The sequence below is a fragment of the Mustela nivalis genome (assembly GCF_964662115.1).
Source record: "Mustela nivalis genome assembly, chromosome: 17".
Classification (NCBI taxonomy): Eukaryota; Metazoa; Chordata; class Mammalia; order Carnivora; family Mustelidae; genus Mustela; species Mustela nivalis.
The window spans coordinates 29803982-29830973 of record NC_139036.1 but is presented as its reverse complement, the minus strand read 5'-3'; the positions used below and the strand labels follow the sequence as shown (position 1 = coordinate 29830973).

The window sequence follows — 26992 nt, the reverse complement described above, 5'->3', positions numbered from 1 at the left end:
ATTGCTGTGTGGCATCCCAATATATGAATATATCCCCATTTCTTTATTCTATGTGGAAAGAATTTAGGTTGCTTCTAGTTTTTAGCTGCTACTTTAAAGCTACCGAAATTCTAAGTAGATAAACTGCTCTTGACAGCAAGGTCATATGAAAACAATACAAAACACCTCATAAAAAAAGCAAACGAATCAGTGACAGGTTCCCTGCCTCCTGAACCAAGCCCCAACTAAAATGTTACACTGATCTACCCAAGTTCTTCATTTTATCACAGTGCCTGTATGCAGTAGCATGACATTCAAGGTTCTACACAGTCTAGTCCTAAATCAGCTTTTTCACATCTTTTCCTTTGTTATAAATTACATTCACTTTTCTTAAATTAAAAAACACACATACATCCACACAAGGACAACACCTAAAAAAGAATGATACTTTTGTAAAAATCTACCGGCAAGCCTTGCCTCACACAAAAGTATGTGTGTATGTTCAATTTTAACACATATTGTCCAACCATTTTCCAAAGCAGTGGTACCAATTTTCATTCCCACTGGCAAGGTACAAGAGTTTCCATCTCTCTACATGCTTGCAACATTTAGTACTGCCAGTTTAAAAAATATTTTTATATATTACCTGCTATAGTGGGTATACAATGGTATCTTAATAGATTTTTATTTGGTACTTCCTGAAATAATAAAGAAAAATGAAGAGTCTTTGAGATCTGTGGGATCTCGTCAAATGTACCAAAATACATATAATGGGAATTGCGGAAGAGCAAAGAGAAAAAATACAGATGAAAGAAAAATGGTTGAAAATTTCCAACATATGATGAAAAATATTAATCTAACACATCCAAGAAGCTCAGCTCAACAAATTCTACGTAAGACAAATCAACTCAAGAGATCCACAATGGGACACATCATCAATCTGCATTTCTCAGATAAAAGAGGTTAAGTACTTTTTTAAAATGTGCGCTGACCATCTGGATAGATTCTTCTGTGAGGTGTCTATTCCAGTCTTTTGTCCTTTTTTTTTAATTCCCCTAGGAGGTAGTCTTATCTTTTTCTTATTGATTTATAAAAGATTTTTATATATTATAGAAAGTGTTTTAGAAACTCTTAAAGTTTTTTATTAACATATAATGTATTATTAGCCCCAGGGGTACTGGTCTGTGAATCACCAGGTTTACACACTTCACAGCACTCACCATACCCTTCCCAATGTCCATAACCCACCACCCTCTCTCCCTAGCCCCTTGTCCCCAGCAACCCTCTGTTTTGTGAGATTAAGAGTCTCTTATGGTTTGCCTGTTTTAGAAACTTTTAATTTGTTCTGATTAATAAAAGTTTTGTTTTTAAAAAGATTTTATCTGTTTGTTTGACAGAGAGAGAGCACAAGTAGACAGAGCAGCAGGCAGAGGGAAAAGGAGAAGCAGGCTCTCAGTCTAGCCTGGAGCCCAATATGGGGCTCAATCCCAGGACCACGGGATCACGACCCAAGATGAAGGCAGGTGCCCAACGACTGAGCCACACAGGTGCCCCAAAGTTATGTTTTTTGAAAGAAAAAAATCAATGCATCTTTCTAGAACAGACTATGCACCTGGGATCTTCTAAGCAGTTAGATATTATGAGTCTGAGGTCAACACATAAATGTCCCACGGGTCTCAAAATCAACACTGATTAAACCGAATATATTATATTCTGCTCCTGGACTATCTTATATAAGGGGGCACAGTCTAACCGAGAAACCTTAAGGAATCATCCCCACATATCACCAAATTCATCCCTTCGAGTTGGATTCCCAAGTCCTATAAATTCTGCTATTGAACATCTTTCAACAAATTTCATCTCCATCCCTACTTCTCTTGCCTTATCTTAGGTAGGACCTCATAATTTTCCCTTCTGAAACATTTTAGTAGTTTTCTAACTGGTCTTGTCATTTAATTCATCTTCCACTTTGTAACTAAATCTGACCATATTTCTAAAGGGTCTTTTAAAAAGACCTTTAATGACTCCACAGAATAAAGCCCATATCTGATTCTGCTTCTTTTTTTTTTTTAAATAAGGGTTTTTTTTTTTTTTTAAGATTTATTTTTTTGACAGACAGAAATCACAAGTAGACAGAGAGGCAGGCAGAGAGAGAGAGAGGAGGAAGCAGGCTCCCTGCTGAGCAGAGAGCCCGATGCGGGGCTCGATCCCAGGACCCTGAGATCATGACCTGAGCCGAAGGCAGAGGCTTAACCCACTGAGCCACCCAGGCGCCCCTGATTCTGCTTCTTGCTTACCAATCTCACATCAGCCTGCCCCCACATAAAGACTCAAATATTTGAAGTTTCCAAAAAGAACAATGTTGCATCTTTTCCCTGGAATATCTTTGCTCTCTTATCTCATTATTTCCCTGTTCCTCTAATGAACTCTTAGCTCTTCTTTCAAGAACAAAATCAAGCATCACTCCCTTTCTAAAGCCTTTTTCACCCATTCCTAATAAGCTGTTCTATTTTTGGAGTCACCCTGTATTTATATTTATAATCACAAAGTCTGTTAATGACTAGTGCCACACTCTCATTTTGGAGATGGTGCTCATTCATCTCCTAATCCCAGGGAACTCAATGCCTGATATCTAATGGGCATTCATTAAACACTACTGGATTAAGTGACCTTAAAAATCCTTAACCTAAGGGATGCCTAGGTGGCTCAGTCAGTTAAGCATCTGACTTTGGCTCAGATCAGGATCCTAGGGTCATGGGATCAAGTCTCACACTGAGCTCCCTGCTCAGCAAAGAGCCTGCTTCTCTCTCTGCCTGCCACTCCCCCTACTTGTGTTCTCTCTCTCTAACAAATAAATAAACAAAATCTTAAAAAAAAAAAAAAAAAAAAACTTTAATCTGAAATAAGTAACAAATGTTGTAATAACCTAGACACTGTCAATTTACAAGTGTGCTATATTGCTAGAATCTTTTAGTTCTCAAGTTTTAAGATGTTTCATAAATCACACATGCGAGGCAAATATAAAATAGATGTTTTCTATTCATTGGTCAACTAGCTAAAGATACTTGTTGCGGGTGCCTGGGTGGCTTAGGTGGTTAAGTATCTGCCTTCGGCTCAGGTCATGATCCCAGCATCCTGGGATCGAGGCCCACATTGGGCTCTCTGATCGGCAGGGAGCAGGCTTCTCCCTGTCCCTTTGCTGCTCTCCCTGCTTGTGCTTGCTTTCTCAATTTCTCTGTCAAATAAATAAATAAAATCTTAAAAACAAACAAACAGAATGATACTTTTTATTTAGAATGATCTCTTGTAACAAAACAAAAACAACTGAATAAGCAATTCCTGAGAAAAGAGGAACCTGAATCATCGTTATTTTAAGTTATAGCCTTACTTAATACAATGTATACAATGAAATTAAGTAAATATTATTTTACTTCATACCTAGACTCCCTGTAAGAAAGATCTTCTATTTAATGGGCAACTTAACATCTTAATTGATATAATTCTTAAGATGATAGTATGGTTCTGAAATATAAATCACAACAGGCTTGAAATGGACCTTCCAGTTTTAACATATAACAAGATGAGGATTATTTCTTGCCACAGAGCTTCATGGAGCTCAGCAAGAAAAGGGAAAATGGACAGCTAAATAAGCAATTGTAGTATTAATATATATTATAATAGGTTAATTTGAGAGAGCAGAAAAAGATATGCAGGACACACAATTGAGAATGGCTTCCAGGAATAAAATATAACTAAGTTGAAGAAGAAACAGGAGTTGACTATGTCCAGCATGAGAAGATAGAAGGAACATTTCAGAAAGCACATTTGAAAGGAAGCATATTTCTTTCCTCCAGGCTAAAAAAATGACTAAGAGAGGTAAAGCTAAAGAATTGAGTAGGAGCCACCGTATGAAAGGTTTTCTGTACCATTAGCAAGTTTGGAATTAGCAAGTAAATGGAATCCAATAAAGAATTTTAAAGTAGAGAAGTGAGGGGCAGCTAGGTGGCTCAGTCATTAAGCATCTCCCCTCAGTTTGAGTCATGATCTCAGGGTTCTGGGATTGAGTCCCGCATCAAGGTCAGGCTCCTTGCTCAGCGGGAAGCCTGCTTCTCCCTCTCCTGCTACCCCTGCTCGTGTTCCCTCTCTCACTGTGTCTCTGTCAAATAATTAAAAATATCTTTAAAAAAATAGAGAAGTGACATGAACAGATACAAATTTGAAGGAAAAATACAATTCAACTGAACTCATGTTGTGGGAAACAGAATGGAAGAGAACAATAATGGATACAAGGAATCCAGATAGGGGGCTCTTTTGAAAGACAGTGGTCTAGACTAGGAATGGCATAGGAATGGGAAGTAACAAAAGAATTCATGCACTGTTTAGAAGGCAGAATCAACAGATTTGGGTAATGTATTAGACTTATCTTAGCCAAAAGGCCGAGAAGTGATTTGGGTAATGTATTAAAGGCAGAGTCTGAGCGAGAGGAAAAGATAAAGAATGTGTAACACTATCAACACTATCAACTACTAAGATGACAAGCTATTAATGACAGGCAGGATGGCATAAAAATATAATGACTTCTGTTTGTGAGATGCTGAGTCTAAGAACATCAAAACCAGACTGCTACATGGGTCTGAAAGTCATGAGAAAAATAAAGGCTAGAGATAGAACTTGGAGAGTAATCAATATATAGACAGAATTGAAATACGAGCATAAATGAGATCACCTAGAGTAAAGTGAGGAGTAGGAAGAGTACAAAGTACGGGTGGAAGTTGAAATGCTGAAGACTAATGTTTAAGAGATCTTCAGTGATCCAAACATGCTACAGAATATGCCAGTGTTTGTACCAAGGGCAACATCAATAAAGTAGAAGCAGTACAATGCTAGCTTTTAATGCTTCCAGCCAAGAATTTACACTTTTAAATAAATGGGACCATGGGGTGCCTGGGTGGCTCAGTGATTGGGCATCTGCCTTTGGCTCAGGTCATGATCCCAGGGTCCTAGGATTGAGCCCCTCATCAAATTCCCTGCTCAGCAAGGAGCCTGTTTCTCCTTCCCCTCTGCCTGCTGTTCCCCCTACTTGTGCTTGCTCTCGGTCAAATAAAAAAGTAAAATCTTGGGATGCCTGGGTGGCTCAGTTGGTTGGACGACTGCCTTTGGCTCAGGTCATGATCCTGGAGTTCCCGGATCGAATCCCACATCGGGCTCCCAGCTCCATGGGGAGTCTGCTTCTCCCTCTGACCTTCTCCTCGCTCATGCTCTCTCTCACTGTCTCTCTCTCTCAAATAAATAAATAAAATCTTTAAAAAAAAAAAAAAGTAAAATCTTAAAAAAACAGATCCAAGAACACAAAAGAAACACACACTATTTGAGTCACTTCACCCCAAGAGGAGCAGAAGCAGTGTGGTCAGGCAAAAAAAGAAAAAAAAAAAAAAAAAAAAAAAAAAAAACAGTCCAAGAAAAAGATGATGTGAAGTTCTAGACTGGCTCTACCAACAACTATGTATGTGATCTAGACAATTAAATCCCAAGTTTATTCCACGCATAAGATGAGCTCTCAAAAGGCCCTCTGTGGGGGCACCTGGGTGCCTCAGTCGGTTAAGCAGCTGACTCTTGATTTCGGCTGGATCATAATCTCGGGATCATTGGGATTGGGCCCCATGTCGAGCTCTGTGCTCAGTAGAAAGTCTGCTTGGGATTCTCTCCCCTTTCCCTCTGCCCATTCTCACTGCATGCTGTGCACACACATTCTCTCTAATAAATGAATCTTTAAAAAAAAAAAGTCCTTTTTAAGTCATATTCCATAAATCTTTTCAGATTATTCTATAGTCAAATTAGATATACAAACAAGACATATATCATAAAAGGATAGTGTATGATCGTAGAGAAGACCACGGGCTTTGGATTTAGATAAACCCCAAATTCTAATCCCTCTCTTTCATTTACTAAATTGTGAATGACAGCAAGTTGTTTAAATTCTCTACAGTCTGTGGCTATAAAAAGCAGGTAATATTAAAATCTATCTTACAGAATGTGGTGAGTTAATGAGATAAGGTACACATGAAGTGCCTTTGCACAATGCCTGGTACATAAGAATACTTACCAATGTTAGCTATTATTACTGTTTCAAATACACTCTAAGATATATACAGACACACACACACACACACACACACACGCACACACACAATATATATAGTATACATAGCACTTCCAATACCATGAGCCACGTAGAGCAGTGGCTGCCATATATTAAAATACGATACAATTAGAGAAGAGAAAAGAGGAGATGCAAGCTGGTGCATCTTGGCCTCTGTACCTGATGGTCCTACAGCAGCTGCATCTTCCATAAGTTCTCCCTCTTCTAATTCCATGTTGTTGTATTCCACATCATTTTCTCCAGACCTAAGAATATACAAAATTCATCATTCCTACAGAGTAAGGACAATTAACATTATCTGTCACACCTCAATGAATTTTTTTTAACAGTAGTGCATAGCTGGGGCGCCTGGATGGCTCAGTCATTAAGCATCTGCCTTCAGCTCAGGTCATGATCCCAGGGTCCTGGGATCAAGCCCCGAATCAGGCTTCCTATTCAGTGGGGAGCCTGCTTCTCCCTCTCCCACTCCCTCTGAATGTGTTCTCTCTCTCTTGCTGTCTCTCTGTTAAATAAATAAATAAAATCTTAAAACAATAGTGCATAGCTTTCTCCTGTGAAATGAGAGAGGATATACTTCTCAGTACAAAAATGAGGAAAAAGACTTTTGTCTCTATCACATGTATAGGTAAAGTTCATGTTCAAACTACCTTTCAAAAATACTAAGGTTGACAAGATTTAGTTTTTAAAATAGAAAATCTGAGAACCACTAAGCAAAAGAAATTATAGCTTCAAAGAATTTGAACTTAATGGTAAGAAATTAGGCTTAAAAACTACATTTTAAGGTTAAAAAAAAAGATCAAATTACTAAATATGATTAAATACTATCTGGGTGGTTCAGTCAGTTAAGTATCTGCCTTCGGCTCAGGTCATGATCTCAGCGTCCTGAGATGGAGCCCCCCCTCAGTTTGTTTTCTGAGATTAAGAGTCTCTTATGGTTTGTATCCCTCCTCTAATCATAGAAATCAAGAGAAAAATGCCCGAAATAAATAAAATCACAACGGGCAACTGGCTGGTTCAAGTGGTAGTTCACACCAACTCTTGATCCCCAGGTTGTCACCTCAAGCCCCATGTTAGGCAAGGAACCTACTTAAAATAAATACATACATACACACATACATAAAATTTTAAAATTACAAATGAGAGAAGAAAAATAACAATAAACACCACATAAACACAATTATAAGAAAATATTATGAAAAGCCATATGCCAACAAATTGAGCAACCAAGAAGAAATGGATAAATCCCTAGAAACATATAATCTACCAAAACAGAAAGAAACAGAAAATATGAAGACTGATTATCAGCAAGAAACTGAATCATAATCAAAAAATTCCCAACAAATGAAAGACTAGGACTAAATGGCTTCACAGGTGAATTATATCAAACATTTTAAAGAGTTAATATACCTACACTTCTCAATCTATTCCAAAAATAGAAAAGGAAGGAAAACTTCCAAATTCATTCAATGAGGTCATCATTACCCTGATACCAAAACCAGATAAAGACACCACAAAAAAAAAAGAATGAGAGAGGGTGCCTGGGTGGCATAATCGGTCTGCCTCTAATGGTTTCAGCATGACTCTTGGTTTCAGCTTGGGTCATGATCTCAGTGGTCCTGAGATGCAGCACTAACCACATCTGGCTCTGCACTCAATGGAGATTCTGCTTGAAGATTCTCTCCCTGCCCCTCAAGCATGCATGCTCTATAATAAAATAAATCTTTAAAAAAAAAACCCACGGGCCAGCAACTCTAATGAACACAAATGCAAGGCCAGTAACTCTAATGAACACAGATGGAAAAATCTTCAACATAATACTAGCAAACCGAGTCCAACAATACATTAAAAAATCACTCACAACAATCAAGTGGGATTTTTTTTTCTGGGTACCAGGCAAGTCAATCAATGTGATACAACACACCAATAAGAAAAAGGATAATAAATACTACCATTTAGGGGCACCTGGGTGGCTCAGTGGGTCAAGCCTCTGCCTTCGGGTTGGGTCATGATCCCAGGGTTCTGGGATCAAGCCCTGCATTGGACTCTCCACTCAGCAGGGAGCCTTCTTCCCCTTCTCTCTCTGGCTGCCTCTCTGCCTACTTGTGATCTCTCTCTGTCAAATATATAAATAAAATCTTTTAAATTAAAAAAAAAAGAAAGAAAGAAAGAAACATAACCATTTCAATAGACACAAAAAAAATACTAGGGAAAGTACATCAACCATTCAGGATAAAAACCCTCAAGAAAGTGGGTATAGAGGGAACATACTTCAACAAAGTTAAGGTCGTATCTGAAAATCCCACAGCTAACATCATACTTGATGGGGAAAAATTGAAAGCCCTTCCCCAAAGGTCAAGAACAAAACAAGGATACCCACTCTCATAGTCCTAGCCATAGCAATCAGATGATAAAAAGAAATAAAAGGCATCCAAACTGGTAAGGAAAATGTTAAACTGTCACCATTTGCAAATGACATAAACAATACACAGACATAAACAATACACAGAAAATCTTATTCCAGCAAAAAAAAAAATTAGAAGTAATGAATTCAATAAAGCTGAAGGACACAAAGTTAATACAGAGAAATCTGCTGCATTTCTATATGCTAATATTGAGGCAGCAGAAATAGAAATTTCTAAGAAAATAATTCCATTTTTAATTGCCCCTAAAATAATAAGAGAACTAGGTATAAACCTAACCAAAGAGATGAAAGACCTATTCTCTGAAAACTATAAAACACGGAGGAAGAAAACTGAAGATGACACTAAGAAATGCAAAGATATTTCATGCTCATGGATTGGAAGAACAAATACTGTTAAAGTGTCTATACTACTCAAAGCAATCAAAATACCAGTAGCATTTTTCACAGAACTAGAAAAATCCTAAAATTTGTATGGAACCACAAAAGACCCCAAATAGCCAAAGCAATCTTGAAAAAGAAAGCAAAGCTGGAGGCATCACAATTCTAGACTTAAGTTATATTATAAAGTTGTAGTAATCAAAACAGTATGGTACTGGTACAAAAACAGATACATAGATCAATGGAACAGAACAGAAAACCCAGAAATAATGGGTTAATAAATATATGGTCATTTAATCTTCGACAAAGCAGGAAAGAATATCCAATGGGAAAAAACAGCTCTTCAACAAATGGTGCTGTTGGGAAAACTGGACAGCAACAAAAGAATGCAACTGGACCACTTTCTTACACTATACACAAAAAATAAATTCAAAGTGTATTAAAAACCTATATGTGAGACCTGAAACCATAAAAATCCTGGAAGAGAAGACAGTAACTTCTTTGACATCAGCCAATGCAATATTTTTCTAGATCGGTCAGTCTCCTGAGGCAAGGGAAACAAAAGATAAACTACTAGGAGTACATCAAATTAAAAAGCTTTTGGAAGAAAACAATAAATAAAACTAAAAGGCAACTGACGGAATGGGAGAAGAAATCTGCAAATGACATACTGGATAAAGGGCTAGTATCCAGAATCCATAAAGAATTAATCAAAATCAACATCCAAAAAATAATCAAATTTAAAAATGGGCAGAAGACATGAACACACATTTCTCCAAATGTGGACATACACATGGCCAAAAAACACATTGAAAAGTTGTTCAATATCACTCATCATCAGGGAAATGAAAATCAAAACCACAATGAGACATCACTTCACACCTGTCAGAATGGCTAAAATCAAAAACTCAAGAAACAGGGGCGCCTGGGTGGCTCAGTTGGTTGAGCAAATGCCTTCAGCTCAGGTCATGATCCCAGAGTCCTGGGATCGAGTCCCTCATCGGGTTCCCAGGTCCACAGGGAGTTTGCTTCTCTCTCTGATCTTCTCCTCTTCTCATGCTCTCTCTCGCTGTCTCTCTCTCTCAAATAAATAAATAAAATCTTAAAAAAAAAACAACAACCCTCAAGAAACAACAGAAGGTAAGGATGTAAGGAAAAGGGAATCTTCATGCACTGTTGATGGGAATGCAAACTGCAAACTGGTGCAGCCACTGTGGAAAACAGTATGGAGGTTCCTCAGATGTTAAAGGTAGAACTACCCTATGATCCAGCAATTACACTACTGGGTATTGACCCAAAGAATAATACAAAAACATTAATTTAAAGGGATACATGCATCCCTAATATTTATAGCAGCATTATTTACAACAGCCAAGATACAGAAGCATCCCAAGTGTCCACTGATGGATGAAGAAAATGTGGTACACACACACACACACACACAATGGAATATTATTTAGCCATAAAAAGAAGGAAATTTTGTAATTTCAAACAACATGGATGAAGGTAGAGAGAATAATGCTAAGTCAGACAAACAAATATCATGTGATTTCACTCATATGTTGGATTTAAGAAAGAAAATAATCGAGGAAGGGGGAAAAAATAGAAGAGAGAGAGACAAACCAAGAAAGAGTCTTAACTATAGAGAACAAACTGACGTTTACCAGAGGGGAGAGTTGGGGGGTGGAGAATGAGTGAAACAGGTAATGGGAGGGAGGGAGATATTTACAGTCTCAAAAAATATGTCCCCACAGGATATTTCTTAATTACAAAGTGAAAAATTTAGTAATTTGTAGAGAAATCCGGCAGACATTAGCTTACCCAAGTAATCTAAATTAGTCAATTGTAATGGGACAAATGAAAGACATGTACTCTCCTGCTACTCCCTTGTATGAACCTCTGAAAAGGCTCTATCATCACTTCTCCAGTATTCCTACCTGAAGTGCATAACCTAAATTTCATTGTGAGGAAACATTCAGAGTACTCCCAAATTGAGGGACTTCCTGCAAAATAACTGCTCTTTCTCAGAAGTGTCAAAGTCATAAACAAAAGATGAAAAAAATAAAGATTAAGTGACCCAGATTAAAGAAGATTAAGACTAATGGAATTTAACTAAAAGCAACAAGTGATGCTGGATTGGATCCTAGACCAGACAAAGGAAAACAATGGCAAATCTTTAAATGATCGTAGATTATAGCATTATATCAATGTTAATTCCGATTTTGATAACTATACTTTAGTTACATAAAAACACAGTTCTTTTTAGGGAGTACACAGTGAAAAGTATATTTACCTTATCTTGAAAGTCTAACCAAAAAAAAAAAAAAAAAATAGAGAAAAGAGGAATACAACAGAATATTAACATTTGGGGAGTTAATCTGGGCAAAGGGAATATGGGAACTGTTATTTAATATTTTTTGACTTTTCCTAAATACAGAATTTCAAAATTAAAAATAAAATGAAAAAACTAAATCTCATTTTGGAATCCAGAGATGAGAGGAAAGAAACTGTCTTTCATTCAAGCTCCTTCTTTATATGATACTTAATAGCAAGTAAAAATGCTGAATATCCCCACTTTAAGGCCTAATTAAGTTAACATGCTTCATTACCATTTAGATGCTTTGTAGTGGTAGTTAAGGGGAGACACTCACATAGTTTCTTCATCAATGTCATTTTCTTCTGTGTTACTTGTTGCTGTGGAACTGGCAGAGGAACTGCTGCCATCAAGGTGATTCACTTCGTCTTCCCCAACAAGATCCAGATCCAGATCTCCATCAGAGAGTTCATGCTAAATCAAGGCAAAGAAACAAGACTTCCATCTCAATTAGTTTTACTCAGTTGATCATCTGATCCATATCGCCCTCGGCCGCAAGGACGACAAGATCCCAGGGTCCTGGGATCGAGTCCCGCATCGGGCTCTCTGCTCAGCAGGGAGCCTGCTTCCCTCTCTCTCTCTCTCTGCCTGCCTCTCTGTCTACTTGTAATCTCTGTCTGTCAAATAAACAAATAAAATCTTAAAAAAAAAAAAAAAAAAAAAGAATCCCCAGTTCAGATGCATCTTCTCTCTCCTTATTTCCGCAAGTCTACACACTTATATACGCTTACGTGACCAATCAGCGAGCAGGGTACAGGAGGGAGCGAATCAGGCTGTGCACCTAAACAAACAACTTCGCTAGCAACCAATGCTGTTTACTTCCTCTTTGGGCGTTCTGCTTAGTCTCACGAGGCAATCCTAACCTGGCAACTAGCCAGGCGCCATCTTTTAATGGCAGAGGCTGTCCTGGCCAGGGGCCTGCCTCTGACAGATCCAGCTGATGGACCAAGCCCTGAAGAAGGATGTAATCATCAGAACTCTCTGCTCCTGTGCAGAGGAAGCTGAGCCCTTTAGGGAAAACCACACAATACCTGATTCCACTAATAACTTACTGCTACCATTTTCAGCTAGGCCTTCAATGTCCCTGGAAATGCTTCATATATTCCTTGTGAGCTGCCAGTAATGCTCTTCACAGGTAACATTTCAAACCATCACTCCTCTATTTATGTCTAACCTCAGATATCCTCAAGGACATCGTAAAACTATCACCTATCTGCACAGAAAAACCTATCAGTTAGTAAGTGTAAATACCCCCAAATTTTAGCTGCCCTACCTGCAAATCTCACTATTCCTTTAATTCATCCTGTCAAAGGTTAACTGCTTCACTTCAGCACTCCACTCCAACTACCCTTATCTATCTCCTTAAATAGTTTGTCTTGTCAGTACCTTAACCTTACCTCTCTCCTCACTGGCTCCTTCATTTTAATACGCACTTGAAATCTCCCATCTTAAAAATAACAATTATAAAAATAAAACAAACCAAAAAACACCTTGTTTTTGCATCACTGTCTGATTTTAAACAGTAATAATTACTTCTTGAATTTTTATTCTGGTTATGGCTTAGTTGGGATAAAACTGGGATATCTCCGATATCCTAAATCATGCTACGTACATATGCAAAACTAAGGTACTTTACTAGTTTTAGTGAATGGAAATAGAATGCATTTTTTAATTCCACTATTCATATAGTTTCCAGAATGTACATCAGTTTATTTTGTAGAATGTATACTTTTCTACAATAAATTGTAGAACTGTGCAACACTTTGATTCAACAACTTCTGACTTATTACTATTTACAGAAGAGCATACACTAGTAATGAAAACAAATGGACATGACTTTTAGTACACTAATGCATTAAAGTATAGAGTACTTATATACTCTATATTGGAAATCATGATCTTATTTCTCTTATAAAACACAAAATGAATCTAAAACAAGTCTTATTATTACATGATAATTTTTTTAACTTAGGATTTATTTATTTATTTATTCTTAGAGACAGAGAGCATGAGAGTGGGGGCAGGAACAGAGGGAGAGGAGAAAAAGAATCTTAAGCAGACTCCCCTCTAAACAGAGCCCAATGTGGGGCTCTATCTGACCCCCTAAGATCATGACCTGAGCCAAAGTCAACAGACAAGATGCTTCACCCACTGAGCCACCCAGGCGCCTCTTACATGATAATCTTCATTCTGAATCTTCTCTTCCTCTTCTTCATCCTCTTTGACCTCTCTTGTAGCAGCTGTAGTAGGACCATCCTGGAGAAGCATATCAGTGCATGACACAGACTTCTTAGCACGTGTCTCAGGAGTATCATCATTTTGGGGGCTAAGATGATTATCTGGTGGTGACAAATCTCTTGATTTCTGAGTTCGAGACAACTCAATAGTAAGTCTCTTAAAATAAACAATAACAGCACAAACAAACATGAGTCAAAAGCAGTGTTTCAATGGCACAGTAAAAACATTTTAGGTAAAAAAATATATATCCAGATGTCCTAAAACCATTTATCAAACCATCTCTCTCAATCCCTCCTAGTTTTATAGAAAAATCTATGACAAAAAAACCCTGCCCCCCACTTTATTCTCATTTTGCTTTTCATATCTAGTCTAAGTTACATATACAATAGCAAACTGTACAGTAAGTACGAGCAGTTTTAAACAATATACTTATCCTGAAACTTTCTCCAAGTATGTACTCATTCATACTTTCCTCCCTCATCTATTAACCTTTCTCAGCACTCCCATCCTTCCACTCCATTTCAATTTCCACTGGCAGAAAGAAACATTCCTTATATAATTTAGTTTACCACTATAAGATAAAAATTCCTTGTCTGATCCTCCCCAGGGCTCAATTCAGCAACAGTGAAAATTCAAGATAGGATAATTTTCAACTTTTCGATAGCTTAGAATCCTTTAAATTCAAGATAGCATGGAAAAGAGAAAGATTCAAATCACTGAGAAACATAAGAAGTTTACCTCAAATGAGAGCAGCACTGTCCAAAATGTAGCTTTATACAATGATAAAAATGTAATATACCTGCAATGCCCAATACAAGCACTTAAAATGTGGATAGTGCAACCAAAGAACTGATATTTAATTTTAATTAAGTTCACACAGCCACACGTGGCTAGTGGCTAATTGAACTAAGAGTGCAAAATTAGAGGCTCAAAGGTGGTATGTAGATGGAGAATAAGGTAACTGGACTTTTCTACAAAATTACAAAAGAGGAATATCCAAAATCTAATCACAAGTGTAACATGCCAGTAAGACTATAAATATAAAACACTAAACTCATATGTTTTTTGGTTACCTTTTTTTTTTTTTAAGATTATTTATTTATTTATTTGACAGAGATCACAAGTAGGCAGAGAGGCAGGCAGGAGCAGGTGCGGGGGGTGGGAAGCAGGCTCCTCTCCAAGCAGAGACCCTGATGCAAGGCTCGATTCCAGGACCCTGGGATCATGACCTGAGCCAAAGAGAGAGGCTTTAACCCACTGAGCCACCCAAGTGCCCCTTTTGGTTACCTCTTTAAGGTTATTTATTTGTTGGATGTAGCTGGTTTGTGCAGCTTCCAATTGAGTAATATACCAATGCTGGTCCCGGCATTTTTGAAAGAAAGTTGGTGAACGAACCTGAAACCTTAAAAGAAAAGCTGCACATGAAACATGATCCAAAAAGTAAAATATTATTAACCAAGCACTGAATCTGTAACTATAAATTTTATAAAAATTATAATTTTAAGTTTATTTGATTACAATGCTAAAATTCAACATGAACTCAGAGCTGCTGGTATTATTTATACATATAGTTTACAAATTATAATGACATAACATCCTGAAAACTTATCTTTAGGTCAGTTGTCTAAACACAAAATACCCTTTTCTAAAGAAGTAACACTATACATTATTAGTAAACTCCCAAACTACTAAAGCATATTTATTATAATAATCTAGATCAAATACCATGTTGATCATGAGTTGGGAAGAAGACCATGCCATGCAGGAAAGAGGAAGCTAATGCTTTCTTTCCCCCTTTCTTACTTAGGTCAAACCCAGACAAAAATAGGCAAAGTCTGTTTTAGACTGCTCTTTTTCTTTCGTACTTTCATCTCATGCTCCTGTATTTCTTCCTCCCCAGCAGAAAACAAAAAAGTCCCTTAAAGGGTCAACTATGTGGAACTGCTTTACTGTCCCTCAATGAGTTGCATGCTCTAAATAACCTATATTCCTATCCCCTCCAGATAGCAGCTTAAAATCAGCTCTCCATCACAATATGGCATATTGCAGCTTGGGTCAGGGAAAAAAACAAGTATATTAAAGGATTTTAATAGATAAATAATAGCATCTCAATCTATTCAGAGTTATCTTTATTTTCCTTTGTATTTATGTATTTTTTGGTGGACAGTGAAACAAGGTTTATTGAGCAATAGCAAAGTGAGAGTACAAACCTCCCAAGAAGGGAGGGGACACAAAGGGGATGCCTTATCTGTACTTTTAAAACCCAGGTACTTACTAATGCAAAAAACCCTATACCTATGTCAGAAAAGTGAACCTGAGTCTATTCATAGTAGAAAAATCTATAGCAATATGCAAAGAGGTTTCTAAAGAGTGGAAGAGTCCCATAAAGCAAAACTAACTTGGAAACCTACAAATCATCTTTCCAGTCTTGCCACCCTTATGTTAAATATCATTCCATTTTTTGTAGGATTTTACTAGCTAGTATAGGAGTCTACTGACCATCATCTAGAGTTATCTGCAGTGGATAATGATGTTCAGGCAAAGACACTCATGCACTGGAGGACAGAGATTATTCACTCAACCAATACCCTAAGGGGATGCTGCCCAGTCAGTGTCCATTGGTAAGATTTTCACGAGGACATTATCTTTGAATGACTAATGAACTATAGTCAATTCTAAACATTAGTGGGTCATTAAAACAAATGCAAGCATGAGGTAACATTCCTTAACTTTCTGATTTAACAAAAGGAGAATAAAATACATACTCATTTATATATAGTTACAGAAAAACCTTAACTTACTTAATTATTTGTCAGAAAGAGAGAGAAAGAGAGAGAGAGACAGAGCACAAGTAGGGGGAGTGGCAAGTAGAGCACACAGAGGGAGAAGCAGGCACCTGGCTGAAGCCCAGAGCCCAATGTGGGACTTGATCCCAAGAGCCTGGGATCATGACTTGTGCCAAAGGAAGATGCTTAATGGACTGAGCCATCCAGGAGTCCCTGTTTTTTTTTGTTTTTTAAAGTATACTCCAGGGGCACCTGGGTGGCTCAGTGGGTTGGCTCTCTGCCTGCCTCTCTGCCTACTTGTGATCTCTCTCTGTCAAATAAATAAATAAAGTCTTTTATTTTTTTTAAGATTTTATTTATTTATTTGACAGACAGAGACCACAAGTAGGCAGTGAGAGAGGGGGAAGCAGGCTCCCTGCTGAGCAGAGAGCCCGATGTGGGGCTCGATCCCAGGACCCTGAGATCATGACCTGAGCTGAAGGCAGAGGCTCAACCCACTGAGCCACCCAAGTGCCCCAATAAATAAAATCTTAAAAAAAAAAAAAAAAAAAAGTACACTCCAGGGGTGCCTGGGTGGCTCAGTCATTAAGCGTCTGCCTTTGGCTTGGGTCATGATCCCGGGGTCCTGGGATTGAGCCCTGGATCAGGTTCGCTGTTCTGTGGGGGGCCTGCTTCTCCCTCTCCCACTCCCCTGATTGTGTTCCTTCTCTCGATATCTCTGTCAAATAAATAAAATCTTTAAAAAATAAAAAAATTTTAAAAAATAAAATACACTCCATATCCAGTGTGGAACCCAACCCGAGGCTTGAACTCATGACCCTGAGATCAAGACATAAGCTGAAATCAAGAGTTGGGACACCTAACTGACTGAGCCACCCAGGCACCCTTTATTAACTTTCTAGTAAGTACATATAAAATTCCATGAGAATCTTAAATTGAGACTTAAATTTTCAGCAATCTCTCATTAAATAAATATTATGAGTAATAAGATAATTCAGAGCCTCCTCTCCACAAATCCTATAGCAATTTATTTTCTACTGCTATTTTAGCACTATCTTGTAGAATAAATAGGCTTTTTTGTTTTGTTTTGTTTTTTAAAGATTTTATTTATTTGACAGAGAGAGAGATCAAAAGTAGGCAGAGAGAGAGAGGGAAGCAGGCTCCCTGCTGAGCAGAGAGCCTGATGCAGGGCTAAATCCCAGGACCCTGAGATCATGACCTGAGCCGAAGGCAGAGTCTTAACCCACTGAGCCACCCAGGCGCTCCAGAATAAATGGTTTTATCTGCACAATTTATCTTGAGTTCCCTGAGAATAAAATCGATGCCTTATTCTTAATATTAACCCAGTGCCAAGCACAGACTCAGTCAATGTTGCTGAATAAGCAATAATAAAACATCAAAACAGGACTCTGTTCCTGTCCTAATATTCAAGTCTAGTAGGAAAAGTTTTGTTATAAATAAGGACGGCTTAAAAATAGAGACTAGAAGTTGGGCTACACTGAGTTAAAAAAGGGAAACTATCACACAGATTACCACCAAAAGATTCACATTAGTATGACTCCAATATGGGGAGGACTAAGACTTTGGTATTTGGTCAAAGTGATGGTTGAATAATTTTGCAATCCTCTCTACAGGGAAAGTGTGGAATAGCAACAAATTATTTTTTTGGCAAATAATTTTTAAAAATACAAAAACCCTGAAAGGTTATAAAACGGAATTAAAATAATTCCCCCAAAGACAAAAACATCAATCTTTTTTTTCTACACTGAAAATGCAATAATCTTTTTTCACTTCTTTATTCTCCCAGAAAGGTTATGAAGAACACACACTAATAAAGTTTAATATAACAGCAACTCATACACCACCCTCTAAACCAAAGAGCTCAGAATAAGAGAAATTTAAGAGTAGATCAATCACTTCCAAGGAAAATAGCTTTGAAAATTGTTTTGATAGTAACTCAAAACTATTAAAACACTGCTCAAAACATAATTGGATCTACTTTTTTAATACTCAAGTTCTCATTTTCATCATCCAGATTAAAATATCATGTAATGGGGGCATCGTGGTGGCTCAATGGGTTAAAGCCTCTGCCTTCAGCTCAGGTCATGATCTCAGGGTCCTGTGATTGAGCCCTGCATAGGGCTCTCTGCTCAGCAGGGAGACTGCTCACCACCCCCACCCCACCTGCCTCTTTGCCTACTTGTGATCTGTCAAATAAATAAAATCTTAAAAATAAATAAATAAAATATCATGGATGATGTTCTAAAATGTCTGACTTATAAAGGATACAACATTAAACAGGGCTGTTGTGGTTTTATAGTTCGCATTTACATTGTCCTTTATTGCAAATAATACCCCAACTACTATCACTTAGTTTGTTTTCAGCAATTTTCATCTCTATTTCCCTACTTTTAATTTGCTGTTATCTAGAAAGAACTGAAAATTCTTTTGTGAGTTTAAGCTTGTAAAACCAGTCACGCAAATATATAATGTCAAGTGAAAAAAATAAGCACTTGATCCTTATTTTTGTATTTCCAAATGCTAAGGTTGACAGAAGTTCACTAACTAAATGTCAAACACATTTCCAAATTATATTACTAACTACACAGGGCTTCTGAAATAAAATATTAAAAACATAGTAAGATTGGGCGCCTGGGTGGCTCAGTGGGTTAAGCCGCTGCCTTCGGCTCAGGTCATGATCTCAGGGTCCTGGGATGGAGTTCCACATCCGGCTCTCTGCTTAGCAGGGAGCCTGCTTCCTCCTCTCTCTCTCTCTGCCTGCCTCTCTGCCTACTTGTGATCTCTCTCTGTCAAATAAATAAATAAAATCTTTAAAACAAAACAAAACAAAAAAATAAACATAATAAGATTATAGTTAGTATAAATTTCAATATTCATCTGTTAAATGAATAAACTTTTTTGAGACAGCTAAAACACATGCACATGGTTGAGTAGTCAGGAAGGGACAGAGGGGGAGGGCGGGTCCTAAGCAGGATCCACCCTGGGTGGGGCTTGATCTCACAACCCAGAGATCATGACCTGAGCCAAAATCAAGAGTCAGATGCTTAACCAGCTGAGCCATCTAAGCACCCCAAATAAATAAGCTCTAAAATAAAGTTCTGATGCCATTATTACCGCATGATAAAAACAATATCAAATGTTTCTTAATACCTTAAAATCACTGTATCATTTTGTCGATTCAAGTATCCTTCATTTGCAAGTAAATCTAAACGGAAAAATCTATTATAACCCCAGCACTCTCCAACTTCAAAGTCAGATGCAAATTCTCGAATGATATTTTTGGTAGGATCATTGCAGGACTGATGAACCATCTCTACACGATATTCGTATCTAAAATTGAAAAACAAACTATTAATACAGAGTTAACAAACAAGAAGAGAAGACAGACATATCAAAACATTAAGTAGGTCATTAAGTTATTACCTGAGAAGAAACTTATTGATATGTACAGTCACTTTTCTTTCAGAAATGACTGTATCATTTATAAAGACCCAGTTTTGTAAATGGGCTACCACAACATGATTGGCACTAGGTCCTTATTTCCTTTTAAAAATGTTTACTAATATAGCAGGTCAAGTACTACCTCAAAAATAAATAAATTTTATATAAAACAGTACTTTCAAAGTTACTTTTGTTTTAGCAAAGCTATATATTTTTCCATGTATTCATTACCTGTATTTCCTCACATATAAATATTCTGCCATTTCCACTAAGGTTCATCCCCATGCGATTATAAAGTAAATAATAAATTTTAAAATACTATATTATTCCAATTCAAGTTTGAATTAATTGTGCTCAGAAATTCAAGACAAAAATAAAAAAATTAAAAAAAAAGAAATTCAAGACTACAAAATTTTCTAACTGAAAACAAGTATACACTGAGAAATCCAATATACTCAGATTTCTGTAACTTTTATTACATTAAACTCCAATGTCTTCAAACTCATTTTTATTAAGAAAGCACTCTTATTTAAAGAAGACAAAAAAATGAAAAAAATAAAGATAACCAGAAGGAACACTTGAAAGTCATAAAGCTTTCCTTTTTGGTGGAGACACATTTTTAAAAGAAAAACACAAAAGCTTACAACCTGCTATTTCTGCTGGCAAAAGTAAGTAAAAAAACTGCAGCTCTTTACCTATAAATGTCAGATGTAAGAATTTAAGTACTGTCAAATGATTTTTATATTAATATCATTCACAATACATTATCAAGATTGATGGCACAAAGAACTAACCAATATGTAAGTTGTGATATTTTGTTCACTTTAATTTTAAGGAAGTCATGAAGCTAGCTCTGTAGTATAAAAGGTACCATTAAACATCCAGAAATAAACCCCAACATCCATGAACAATTGTTTTTGACAAGGATGCTAAGATCATTCAATGGGAAAGAAAACGTCTCCTCGACAAAAAAGGTGCTGAGAAAACTGGATAGCCACATGCAAAAAAGCCCTTAACTAATTCCATATACAAAAATTAACTCAAGGGGCGACTCGGTGGTTCAGTGGGTTAAGGCCCCCGTCTTCAGCTCAGGTCATGATCCCAGGGTTCTGGGATTGAGTCCTATCAGGCTCTGTGCTCAGCAAGGAGCCTGCTTACCCCCCAACCCCTCTCTCTGCCTGCCTCTCTGCCTACTTGTGATCTCTGACTGCCAAATAAATTAATTAAGTAATTAATTAAACTCAAAATGGACCAATGACCAAATATTAAGGGCTTACAACTACAAAGCTCTCAGAAGAAAACACAGGGGTAAATCTTCATGAACTGACCGAATTTGGCAATGCATTCACAGATTTGATTCCAAAAGTATGAACAACAAATGGCAAAACAGATAACTTGAACTTTACAAAAATTTAAAACACTATACATCAAAGGACATTGAGAAAGTAGAAGGACAAACCTAGAAAATGGGAGAAACTACTGTCAAATCCTACAAACCATCTGATAATGGTTTAAGCATTCAAAATATATAAAGAATTCCTATAACTCAACAACAAAAAGAAAGCAACCCCATTTAAAAATGGGCAATGGACCTGAATAAACATTTCTCCAAAGATATGTAATGGTCAATAAGCACATGAAAAGACTCTCAACTTCATTGATCATTAAGGAAATGCAAATCAAAACCACAATGAGATACCACTTCATACTCACTGGGATGTCTCTAAAATACAATTAAAAATGGAAAATTATTAAGTGTTGGTGAGGATGTGAAGAAATATGAACTCTCATACGTTGCTGGTAGGAACACAGAATTGTATAGCCACTGTGCAAAAGCTTGGCAGTTCCCCCAAAATGTTAAAAATACAAAATTACCATATAACCCATCAATTCTACAACTAGGTACATTCAAAAGAAAGAAAAACATATGTCCATATGAAACCTTTACTGCAGGATTATTCATAACAGCCAAAAGTTGGATACAACGCAAACTGTCCATCAACAGATGAATAGGTAAAAAAGTATATACATAAAATGGGATATTATTCAGTCATATAAAAGAATGAAGTTCTGGTATATGCTTTACATGGGTGAAACTTGAAAACACCATGCTAAGTAAATAGAAGCCAAACACAAAGGTCCCATTGTAGGATCTTTTATATGAAAAATTTAGAATAGGAAAACACACAGGAAAAAAAAGGAGTTGTAGTTATCTCGTATAGGAGGAGAAAGGAATAGGGATTGTTTACTTAATGGGTATGGAGTGTTCTGGGGTGATAAAAACATTCTGAAACTAAAGACCCTGTAATGTAAATAAACTAAATTCCACTGAATTGTATATTTTTAAATGGTTAACTATGTGTTATGTAAATTTCACCCCTAAAAAATTAACTTTTTACTTTTATTTTTAAAATGAGTAGTGAAAAACTCAAAACACAAACAATCAAGAATATCGAAAATCTGTGTGTGTTGGGGGGAGACACATTAATGCAAGTTGTCAAATATATCCAGAATCGAAACAGATTAAGAGTTTAAAAGTGAAAAGTCACTTTGTATAAAAAACCATATAATGTTTGAAAAAAGATCATTCTTTTACTGGCATTAGTTCTTTGAAATCATAACAGATACAGACCCATGTTTCTAACAAATGTGGGAATTAATCCAAGTTAAATTAGTTACAAAGCATCTCAACTCCAATCTTAGATAGAACTAAAACCCTAAATTTGAATATTCCAACTTAAATTCTTTCCTTCTATCAAACCGAAGATCCAAATAAATATGACAACTGTTAACTTAAAAATTTTAGTATTATTACATTTACTCTCTCAGGGAAAGTTCAACACTTTCTTTAAGCAACTCAAAGAAATTCCCCTCTTAGTCTAAAACAAGGCACTCCGCAAAGACAGTTAAAAGTCAATTCCAGAATGTCACTCATATGCAAATTTTCTCCGAAGGCCTATATATGTGTATGCTAACACACACCTGTGTGTGTGTTAGAAAGATACTTAAGCATAATGAAATTATGAGAGTACCTCTGCAGCATCCCAGATGATATTAAAATCTACTAGATAATGACACAACGATTTAAGATCTTATTCCATATTTTGGCAGTTAAACTACTGTTCAACTCTAAAATTCCAAAATTAAATGACATTTTAATATTAATGAAGAGGTACTCAAACTCTTCTCTAGGCTTACTGAAGTGTTAAAGAGAATTAAGAGATAATGTCATTTTACCAGAATAGAAAGGTCTCACTGAGGTAGTTAGATAATATCTAACAAATATACAAATCTTTTTTTTTTTTTTAAGATTTTATTTATTTATCAGAGGGCGGGGGAGAGAGCGAGCACAGGCAGACAGAATGTCAGGCAGAGGCAGAGGGAGAAGCAGGCTCCCTGCTGAGCAAGGAGCCCGATGTGGGACTCGATCCCAGGACGCTGGGATCACGACCCAAGCCGAAGGCAGCTGCTTAACCAACTGAGCTACCCAGGTGTCCCCAAATATACAAATCTTAATCTTTATTCAACCTTATTCTCCTGAGTAATACTTCATTTTCATTGATAATGTTATGGTGTTTGCAAGACCATGTAAAATTTAAGTTCCTGTAGTGTATATGGTCAACAATAAAAGAACAGAGATGAAATCAGTACCAAAGGCAACAAAACTATCACAAAATCTACATTATCAGTAAGACAAAAAGGAGAAACTTCCTAAAACAAGAAACAGAGGTAGATCAAGAAATAACTTAATCAAGAGACAAGGAAAAGCCCAATATTTAATGGTAGCAACAGGGACGTGAACAAAATCCTGCAGTCACTGAGATTCTTATAATTCTGCCCGTAATCAAACACCTTCCAACCAAAACGGCTGATTTGAGAGAATCAAACGGAGCCCAGTACTTAACTATACAGAGATACCCCGCCCCCCAAAAATCTGGTTAAACAGACTGCTGCTGAACAATGCTGATCTTGAGTGAATAATTTAACTAAACCATCACTGTATTACCATCTGTGAAATGGGACTAATAATATAACCTATAGCTCACAATATGGTAAAGCAAAGTGAGTTATGTAAAACACAGTGCTTGGTGCAAAGTATATATTTAGCAGTTAGCTACTATGACAACAATACAGGTGAGTCCACTGTTTCAGATCATATAAGACATCTGGAGCAGAGCTATAAGTAAAACATATTTCCAATTTTCTTCCCGTATTACTAACATTACTCATAATTTGACTCACCAGTAGTGGCAAGAATATTCTGCATTAAGGTTAGTCTATGCCAGAGGTTGTTTAAGTATAGTTCGTGTACCCCTGGCGGTCAGTTCCTGTATGATCCTTTTAGGGATCCAAAATGTCAAAACCATTATCGTAATATTAAGTTGTTTGTCCCTTTCATGTGGACATTTGCACTAATGGTACAGAAGAATGGTAGTTAAAGATGTCCCAGTAGTGGGGTGCCTGGGTGGCTCAGTCAGTTAAGCGGTTGCCTTAGGCTCAGGTCATGATCCCAGGAGGCTCAGCCTCCTTCCTCAGTGGGGAGCCTGCTTCTCCCCTCCCTGCCACTCCCCCAGCCTTAGCTTGCTCTCTCCCTCTGTCAAATAAATTAAAAAAAAAAAAAAAAAAAGTACCAGTAGTCATTATATTATTCAGTGCTACACACTTTCAGACAGGGAAAAAAATGCCAGTGTCTCTCAGGAATGCCTTTGATGATACAATACAATTGTTAACTGTTATTAAACCTCAACTCTTGGTATCACAAAATGGGAAACGCTATACATAAAGTACTTGTTCTGCATAGTGATGTACAATAGCAATCTTGGGGAAATAACTGAGTTGCAAGTTCATTAGCCACATTTTTTTGGTGAAACATCAAATGAAAGAAAAACAAACAATGGTTATTCAGCTGTAGATATATTTTCTGGACCAAATTAATTAAGGAAAAAAAACTGCCAGTATTGGCTGTCGATACACAGGTTGACAAAACACAAGCTTTCAAATAAAAAAATCATAATTCTGAACAATTTGTATGTGTTACATGAGCTTAAAAAGCTTTCTAATACTTCAAGACTCTCCTGATAAAAATGGTAGTATCAGTGAATGTCATTCTTTGATATCACATAATGAAATGTGTCAAATGCATATTTAGCAAACTATTATTTTCCAAATGGTCAATAATACATGAGCAATAGATCTATTCAAAGTGCAGTCCAACAAAGTTTTTATTGTTATTAGGGTTTTTTTTTAGTAAACAGCTTTGTTATACTTATAAATATAACAAAGAAACCTGCACATATTTGAAGAGTATGATTTGATATAAAGTATACAATCTGGCAATTTATATGTGTATGCACACACACATATATATCCTCATTAAACCATCACCACAATCAAGAGACTACGGAGAGATACATCCTCTCCCAGTTTCCTCTGCCTTCTGTACTTCCTTCCCTCACCTTTTCCCTCTACCTAACCTCGGCCCTGTCTGTCCTTCCATCTCCAAACAACCTGCATTCTGTTACTACAGATCAGTTTGCATTTTTCTAGTTTTACCTATGTGGAATCATATACATGCTCTTTAACTGTCTAGTTTCTTTCATGAATAATTTAAAAGGCATTCATGTTGTTGCTCGTATCAACAGTTCATTCGTTTTTAATGCTGAGTGGTATTCCATTGTATTCACACACCAAAATTTATTTATCCATTCAGCTGTTGATGGAAATTAGGGTTGATTCTATTTTTATAAACAATGATGCTTTGAATATTTGCATAAAGGTCTTTGTATGGACATACAGTTCTTTTCTCTTGGGTAAATGTATAGGAGTAGTTTATTGGTCATGGAATAAGTGTATGTTTAACTCGTTAACAATCACCAAATAGTTTACAAAACTGGTTGTATCATTTTACATTTTACCTTCCCAGGAGGAATGTTTAAGACTTCAAATTTTTATATATTCTTGCCAAAACTTGGTATGATCTTAATTTTAGCCATTCCAATGAGATATAGTGGTATCATATTGTTTATAAATTTCCATTTCCCTAATAATTAACACATTAGGGTATATTGGTATCAGATTGATTGTAAATTTCTATTTCCCTAATGACCAATGCTATTAATCATCTTAAATAGGCTTATTTAGATATTAGTATATCTTCCTTAGTGAGGTGTGTAACAAATGTTTTGTCCACATGGAGAAGGGAGCTTGTTTTTTTATTGTTGAGTTTTGAGAGTTCCTTATATATTCTAGATAAAAATCCACACAATTTGAAGAAGAGAACTTTATGGTTTTAATGAAATCTAATAAATGTATTCTTTTATAGACTGTGCTTTTGGCTTATAACTAAAATATCATTGCCTAACCCAAAGTCACAGATTTGTTTTAGAATTTAAATGTAGGATTACAGTCAATTTTCAGTTTGTTTACATATGTAATATGAGCTATGGATACGAGTTTATGCTTTTTCCGTACAGATATCCAAGCACCAAGACAGCCATCTTTCCTTCAAGGCATCTTTTTCACTTCTTTTTCCCTTCACAGCATCTTTTTCAAAAATCTGTCCTTATGAATGAGTTGTTTTTTCTTTAAAGTTTAAAGTTGTTTTTTCTTCAAAAGGAGTGTTTTCTTTATTTTTTTTTTTTTAAAGATTTTATTTATTTATTTGACAGACAGAGATCACAAGTAGGCAGAGAGGCAGGCAGAGAGAGAGGAGGAAGCAGGCTCCCTGCTGAGCAAAGAGCCCAATGTGGGGCACGATCCCAGGATCCTGGGATCATGACGTGAGCCGAAGGCAGAGGCTTTAACCCACTGAGCCACCCAGGCACCCCATGAATGATTTTTTTGCTGGACTTGTAGTATATTCAATTTATGAATTTTTCTAACCTTATGCTAATATTATGCTATATTAAGTTAATACTGTAGCTTTGTGGTAAGTCTTAAAATCATGTAGATTTAGTCATCAAATTGTTTTGATTTCAATATTTTCTCTATTTTTCAATTTTTATTTTGTTGCATCCTGCTTTGATCTTTTTTTCCCTAAGATTTTATTTATTTGACACAGAGAAATTAGAGAGAGAGAGAGTACAAAGTATGCACAAGCAGGGGGAGTGGTAGACAGACGGAGCGGGAGAAGCAGGCACCCCGCTGAACAGAGTCAACAGTGGGGCTTGATCCCAGGACTATGGGATCATGAC

The 26992-nt window shown here is 36.6% G+C and overlaps 1 protein-coding gene across 4 annotated transcripts in view; it reads right to left on the bottom strand.

Moving 5' to 3' along the window:
• Positions 1–26992, bottom strand: part of TRIM37 (tripartite motif containing 37) — a 135721-nt gene that overhangs the window by 57220 nt on the left and 51509 nt on the right. For all 4 annotated transcript variants that reach the window (XM_082705899.1, XM_082705898.1, XM_082705897.1 and 1 more), the window contains exons 13-17: positions 19509–19688; positions 14839–14953; positions 13489–13707; positions 11591–11727; positions 6299–6384 (exon numbers count right to left, since the gene is read on the bottom strand). In XM_082705899.1, coding sequence (XP_082562025.1) covers positions 6299–6384; positions 11591–11727; positions 13489–13707; positions 14839–14953; positions 19509–19688 — 737 coding nt within the window. The remainder of the gene's footprint in view (positions 1–6298; positions 6385–11590; positions 11728–13488; positions 13708–14838; positions 14954–19508; positions 19689–26992) is intronic.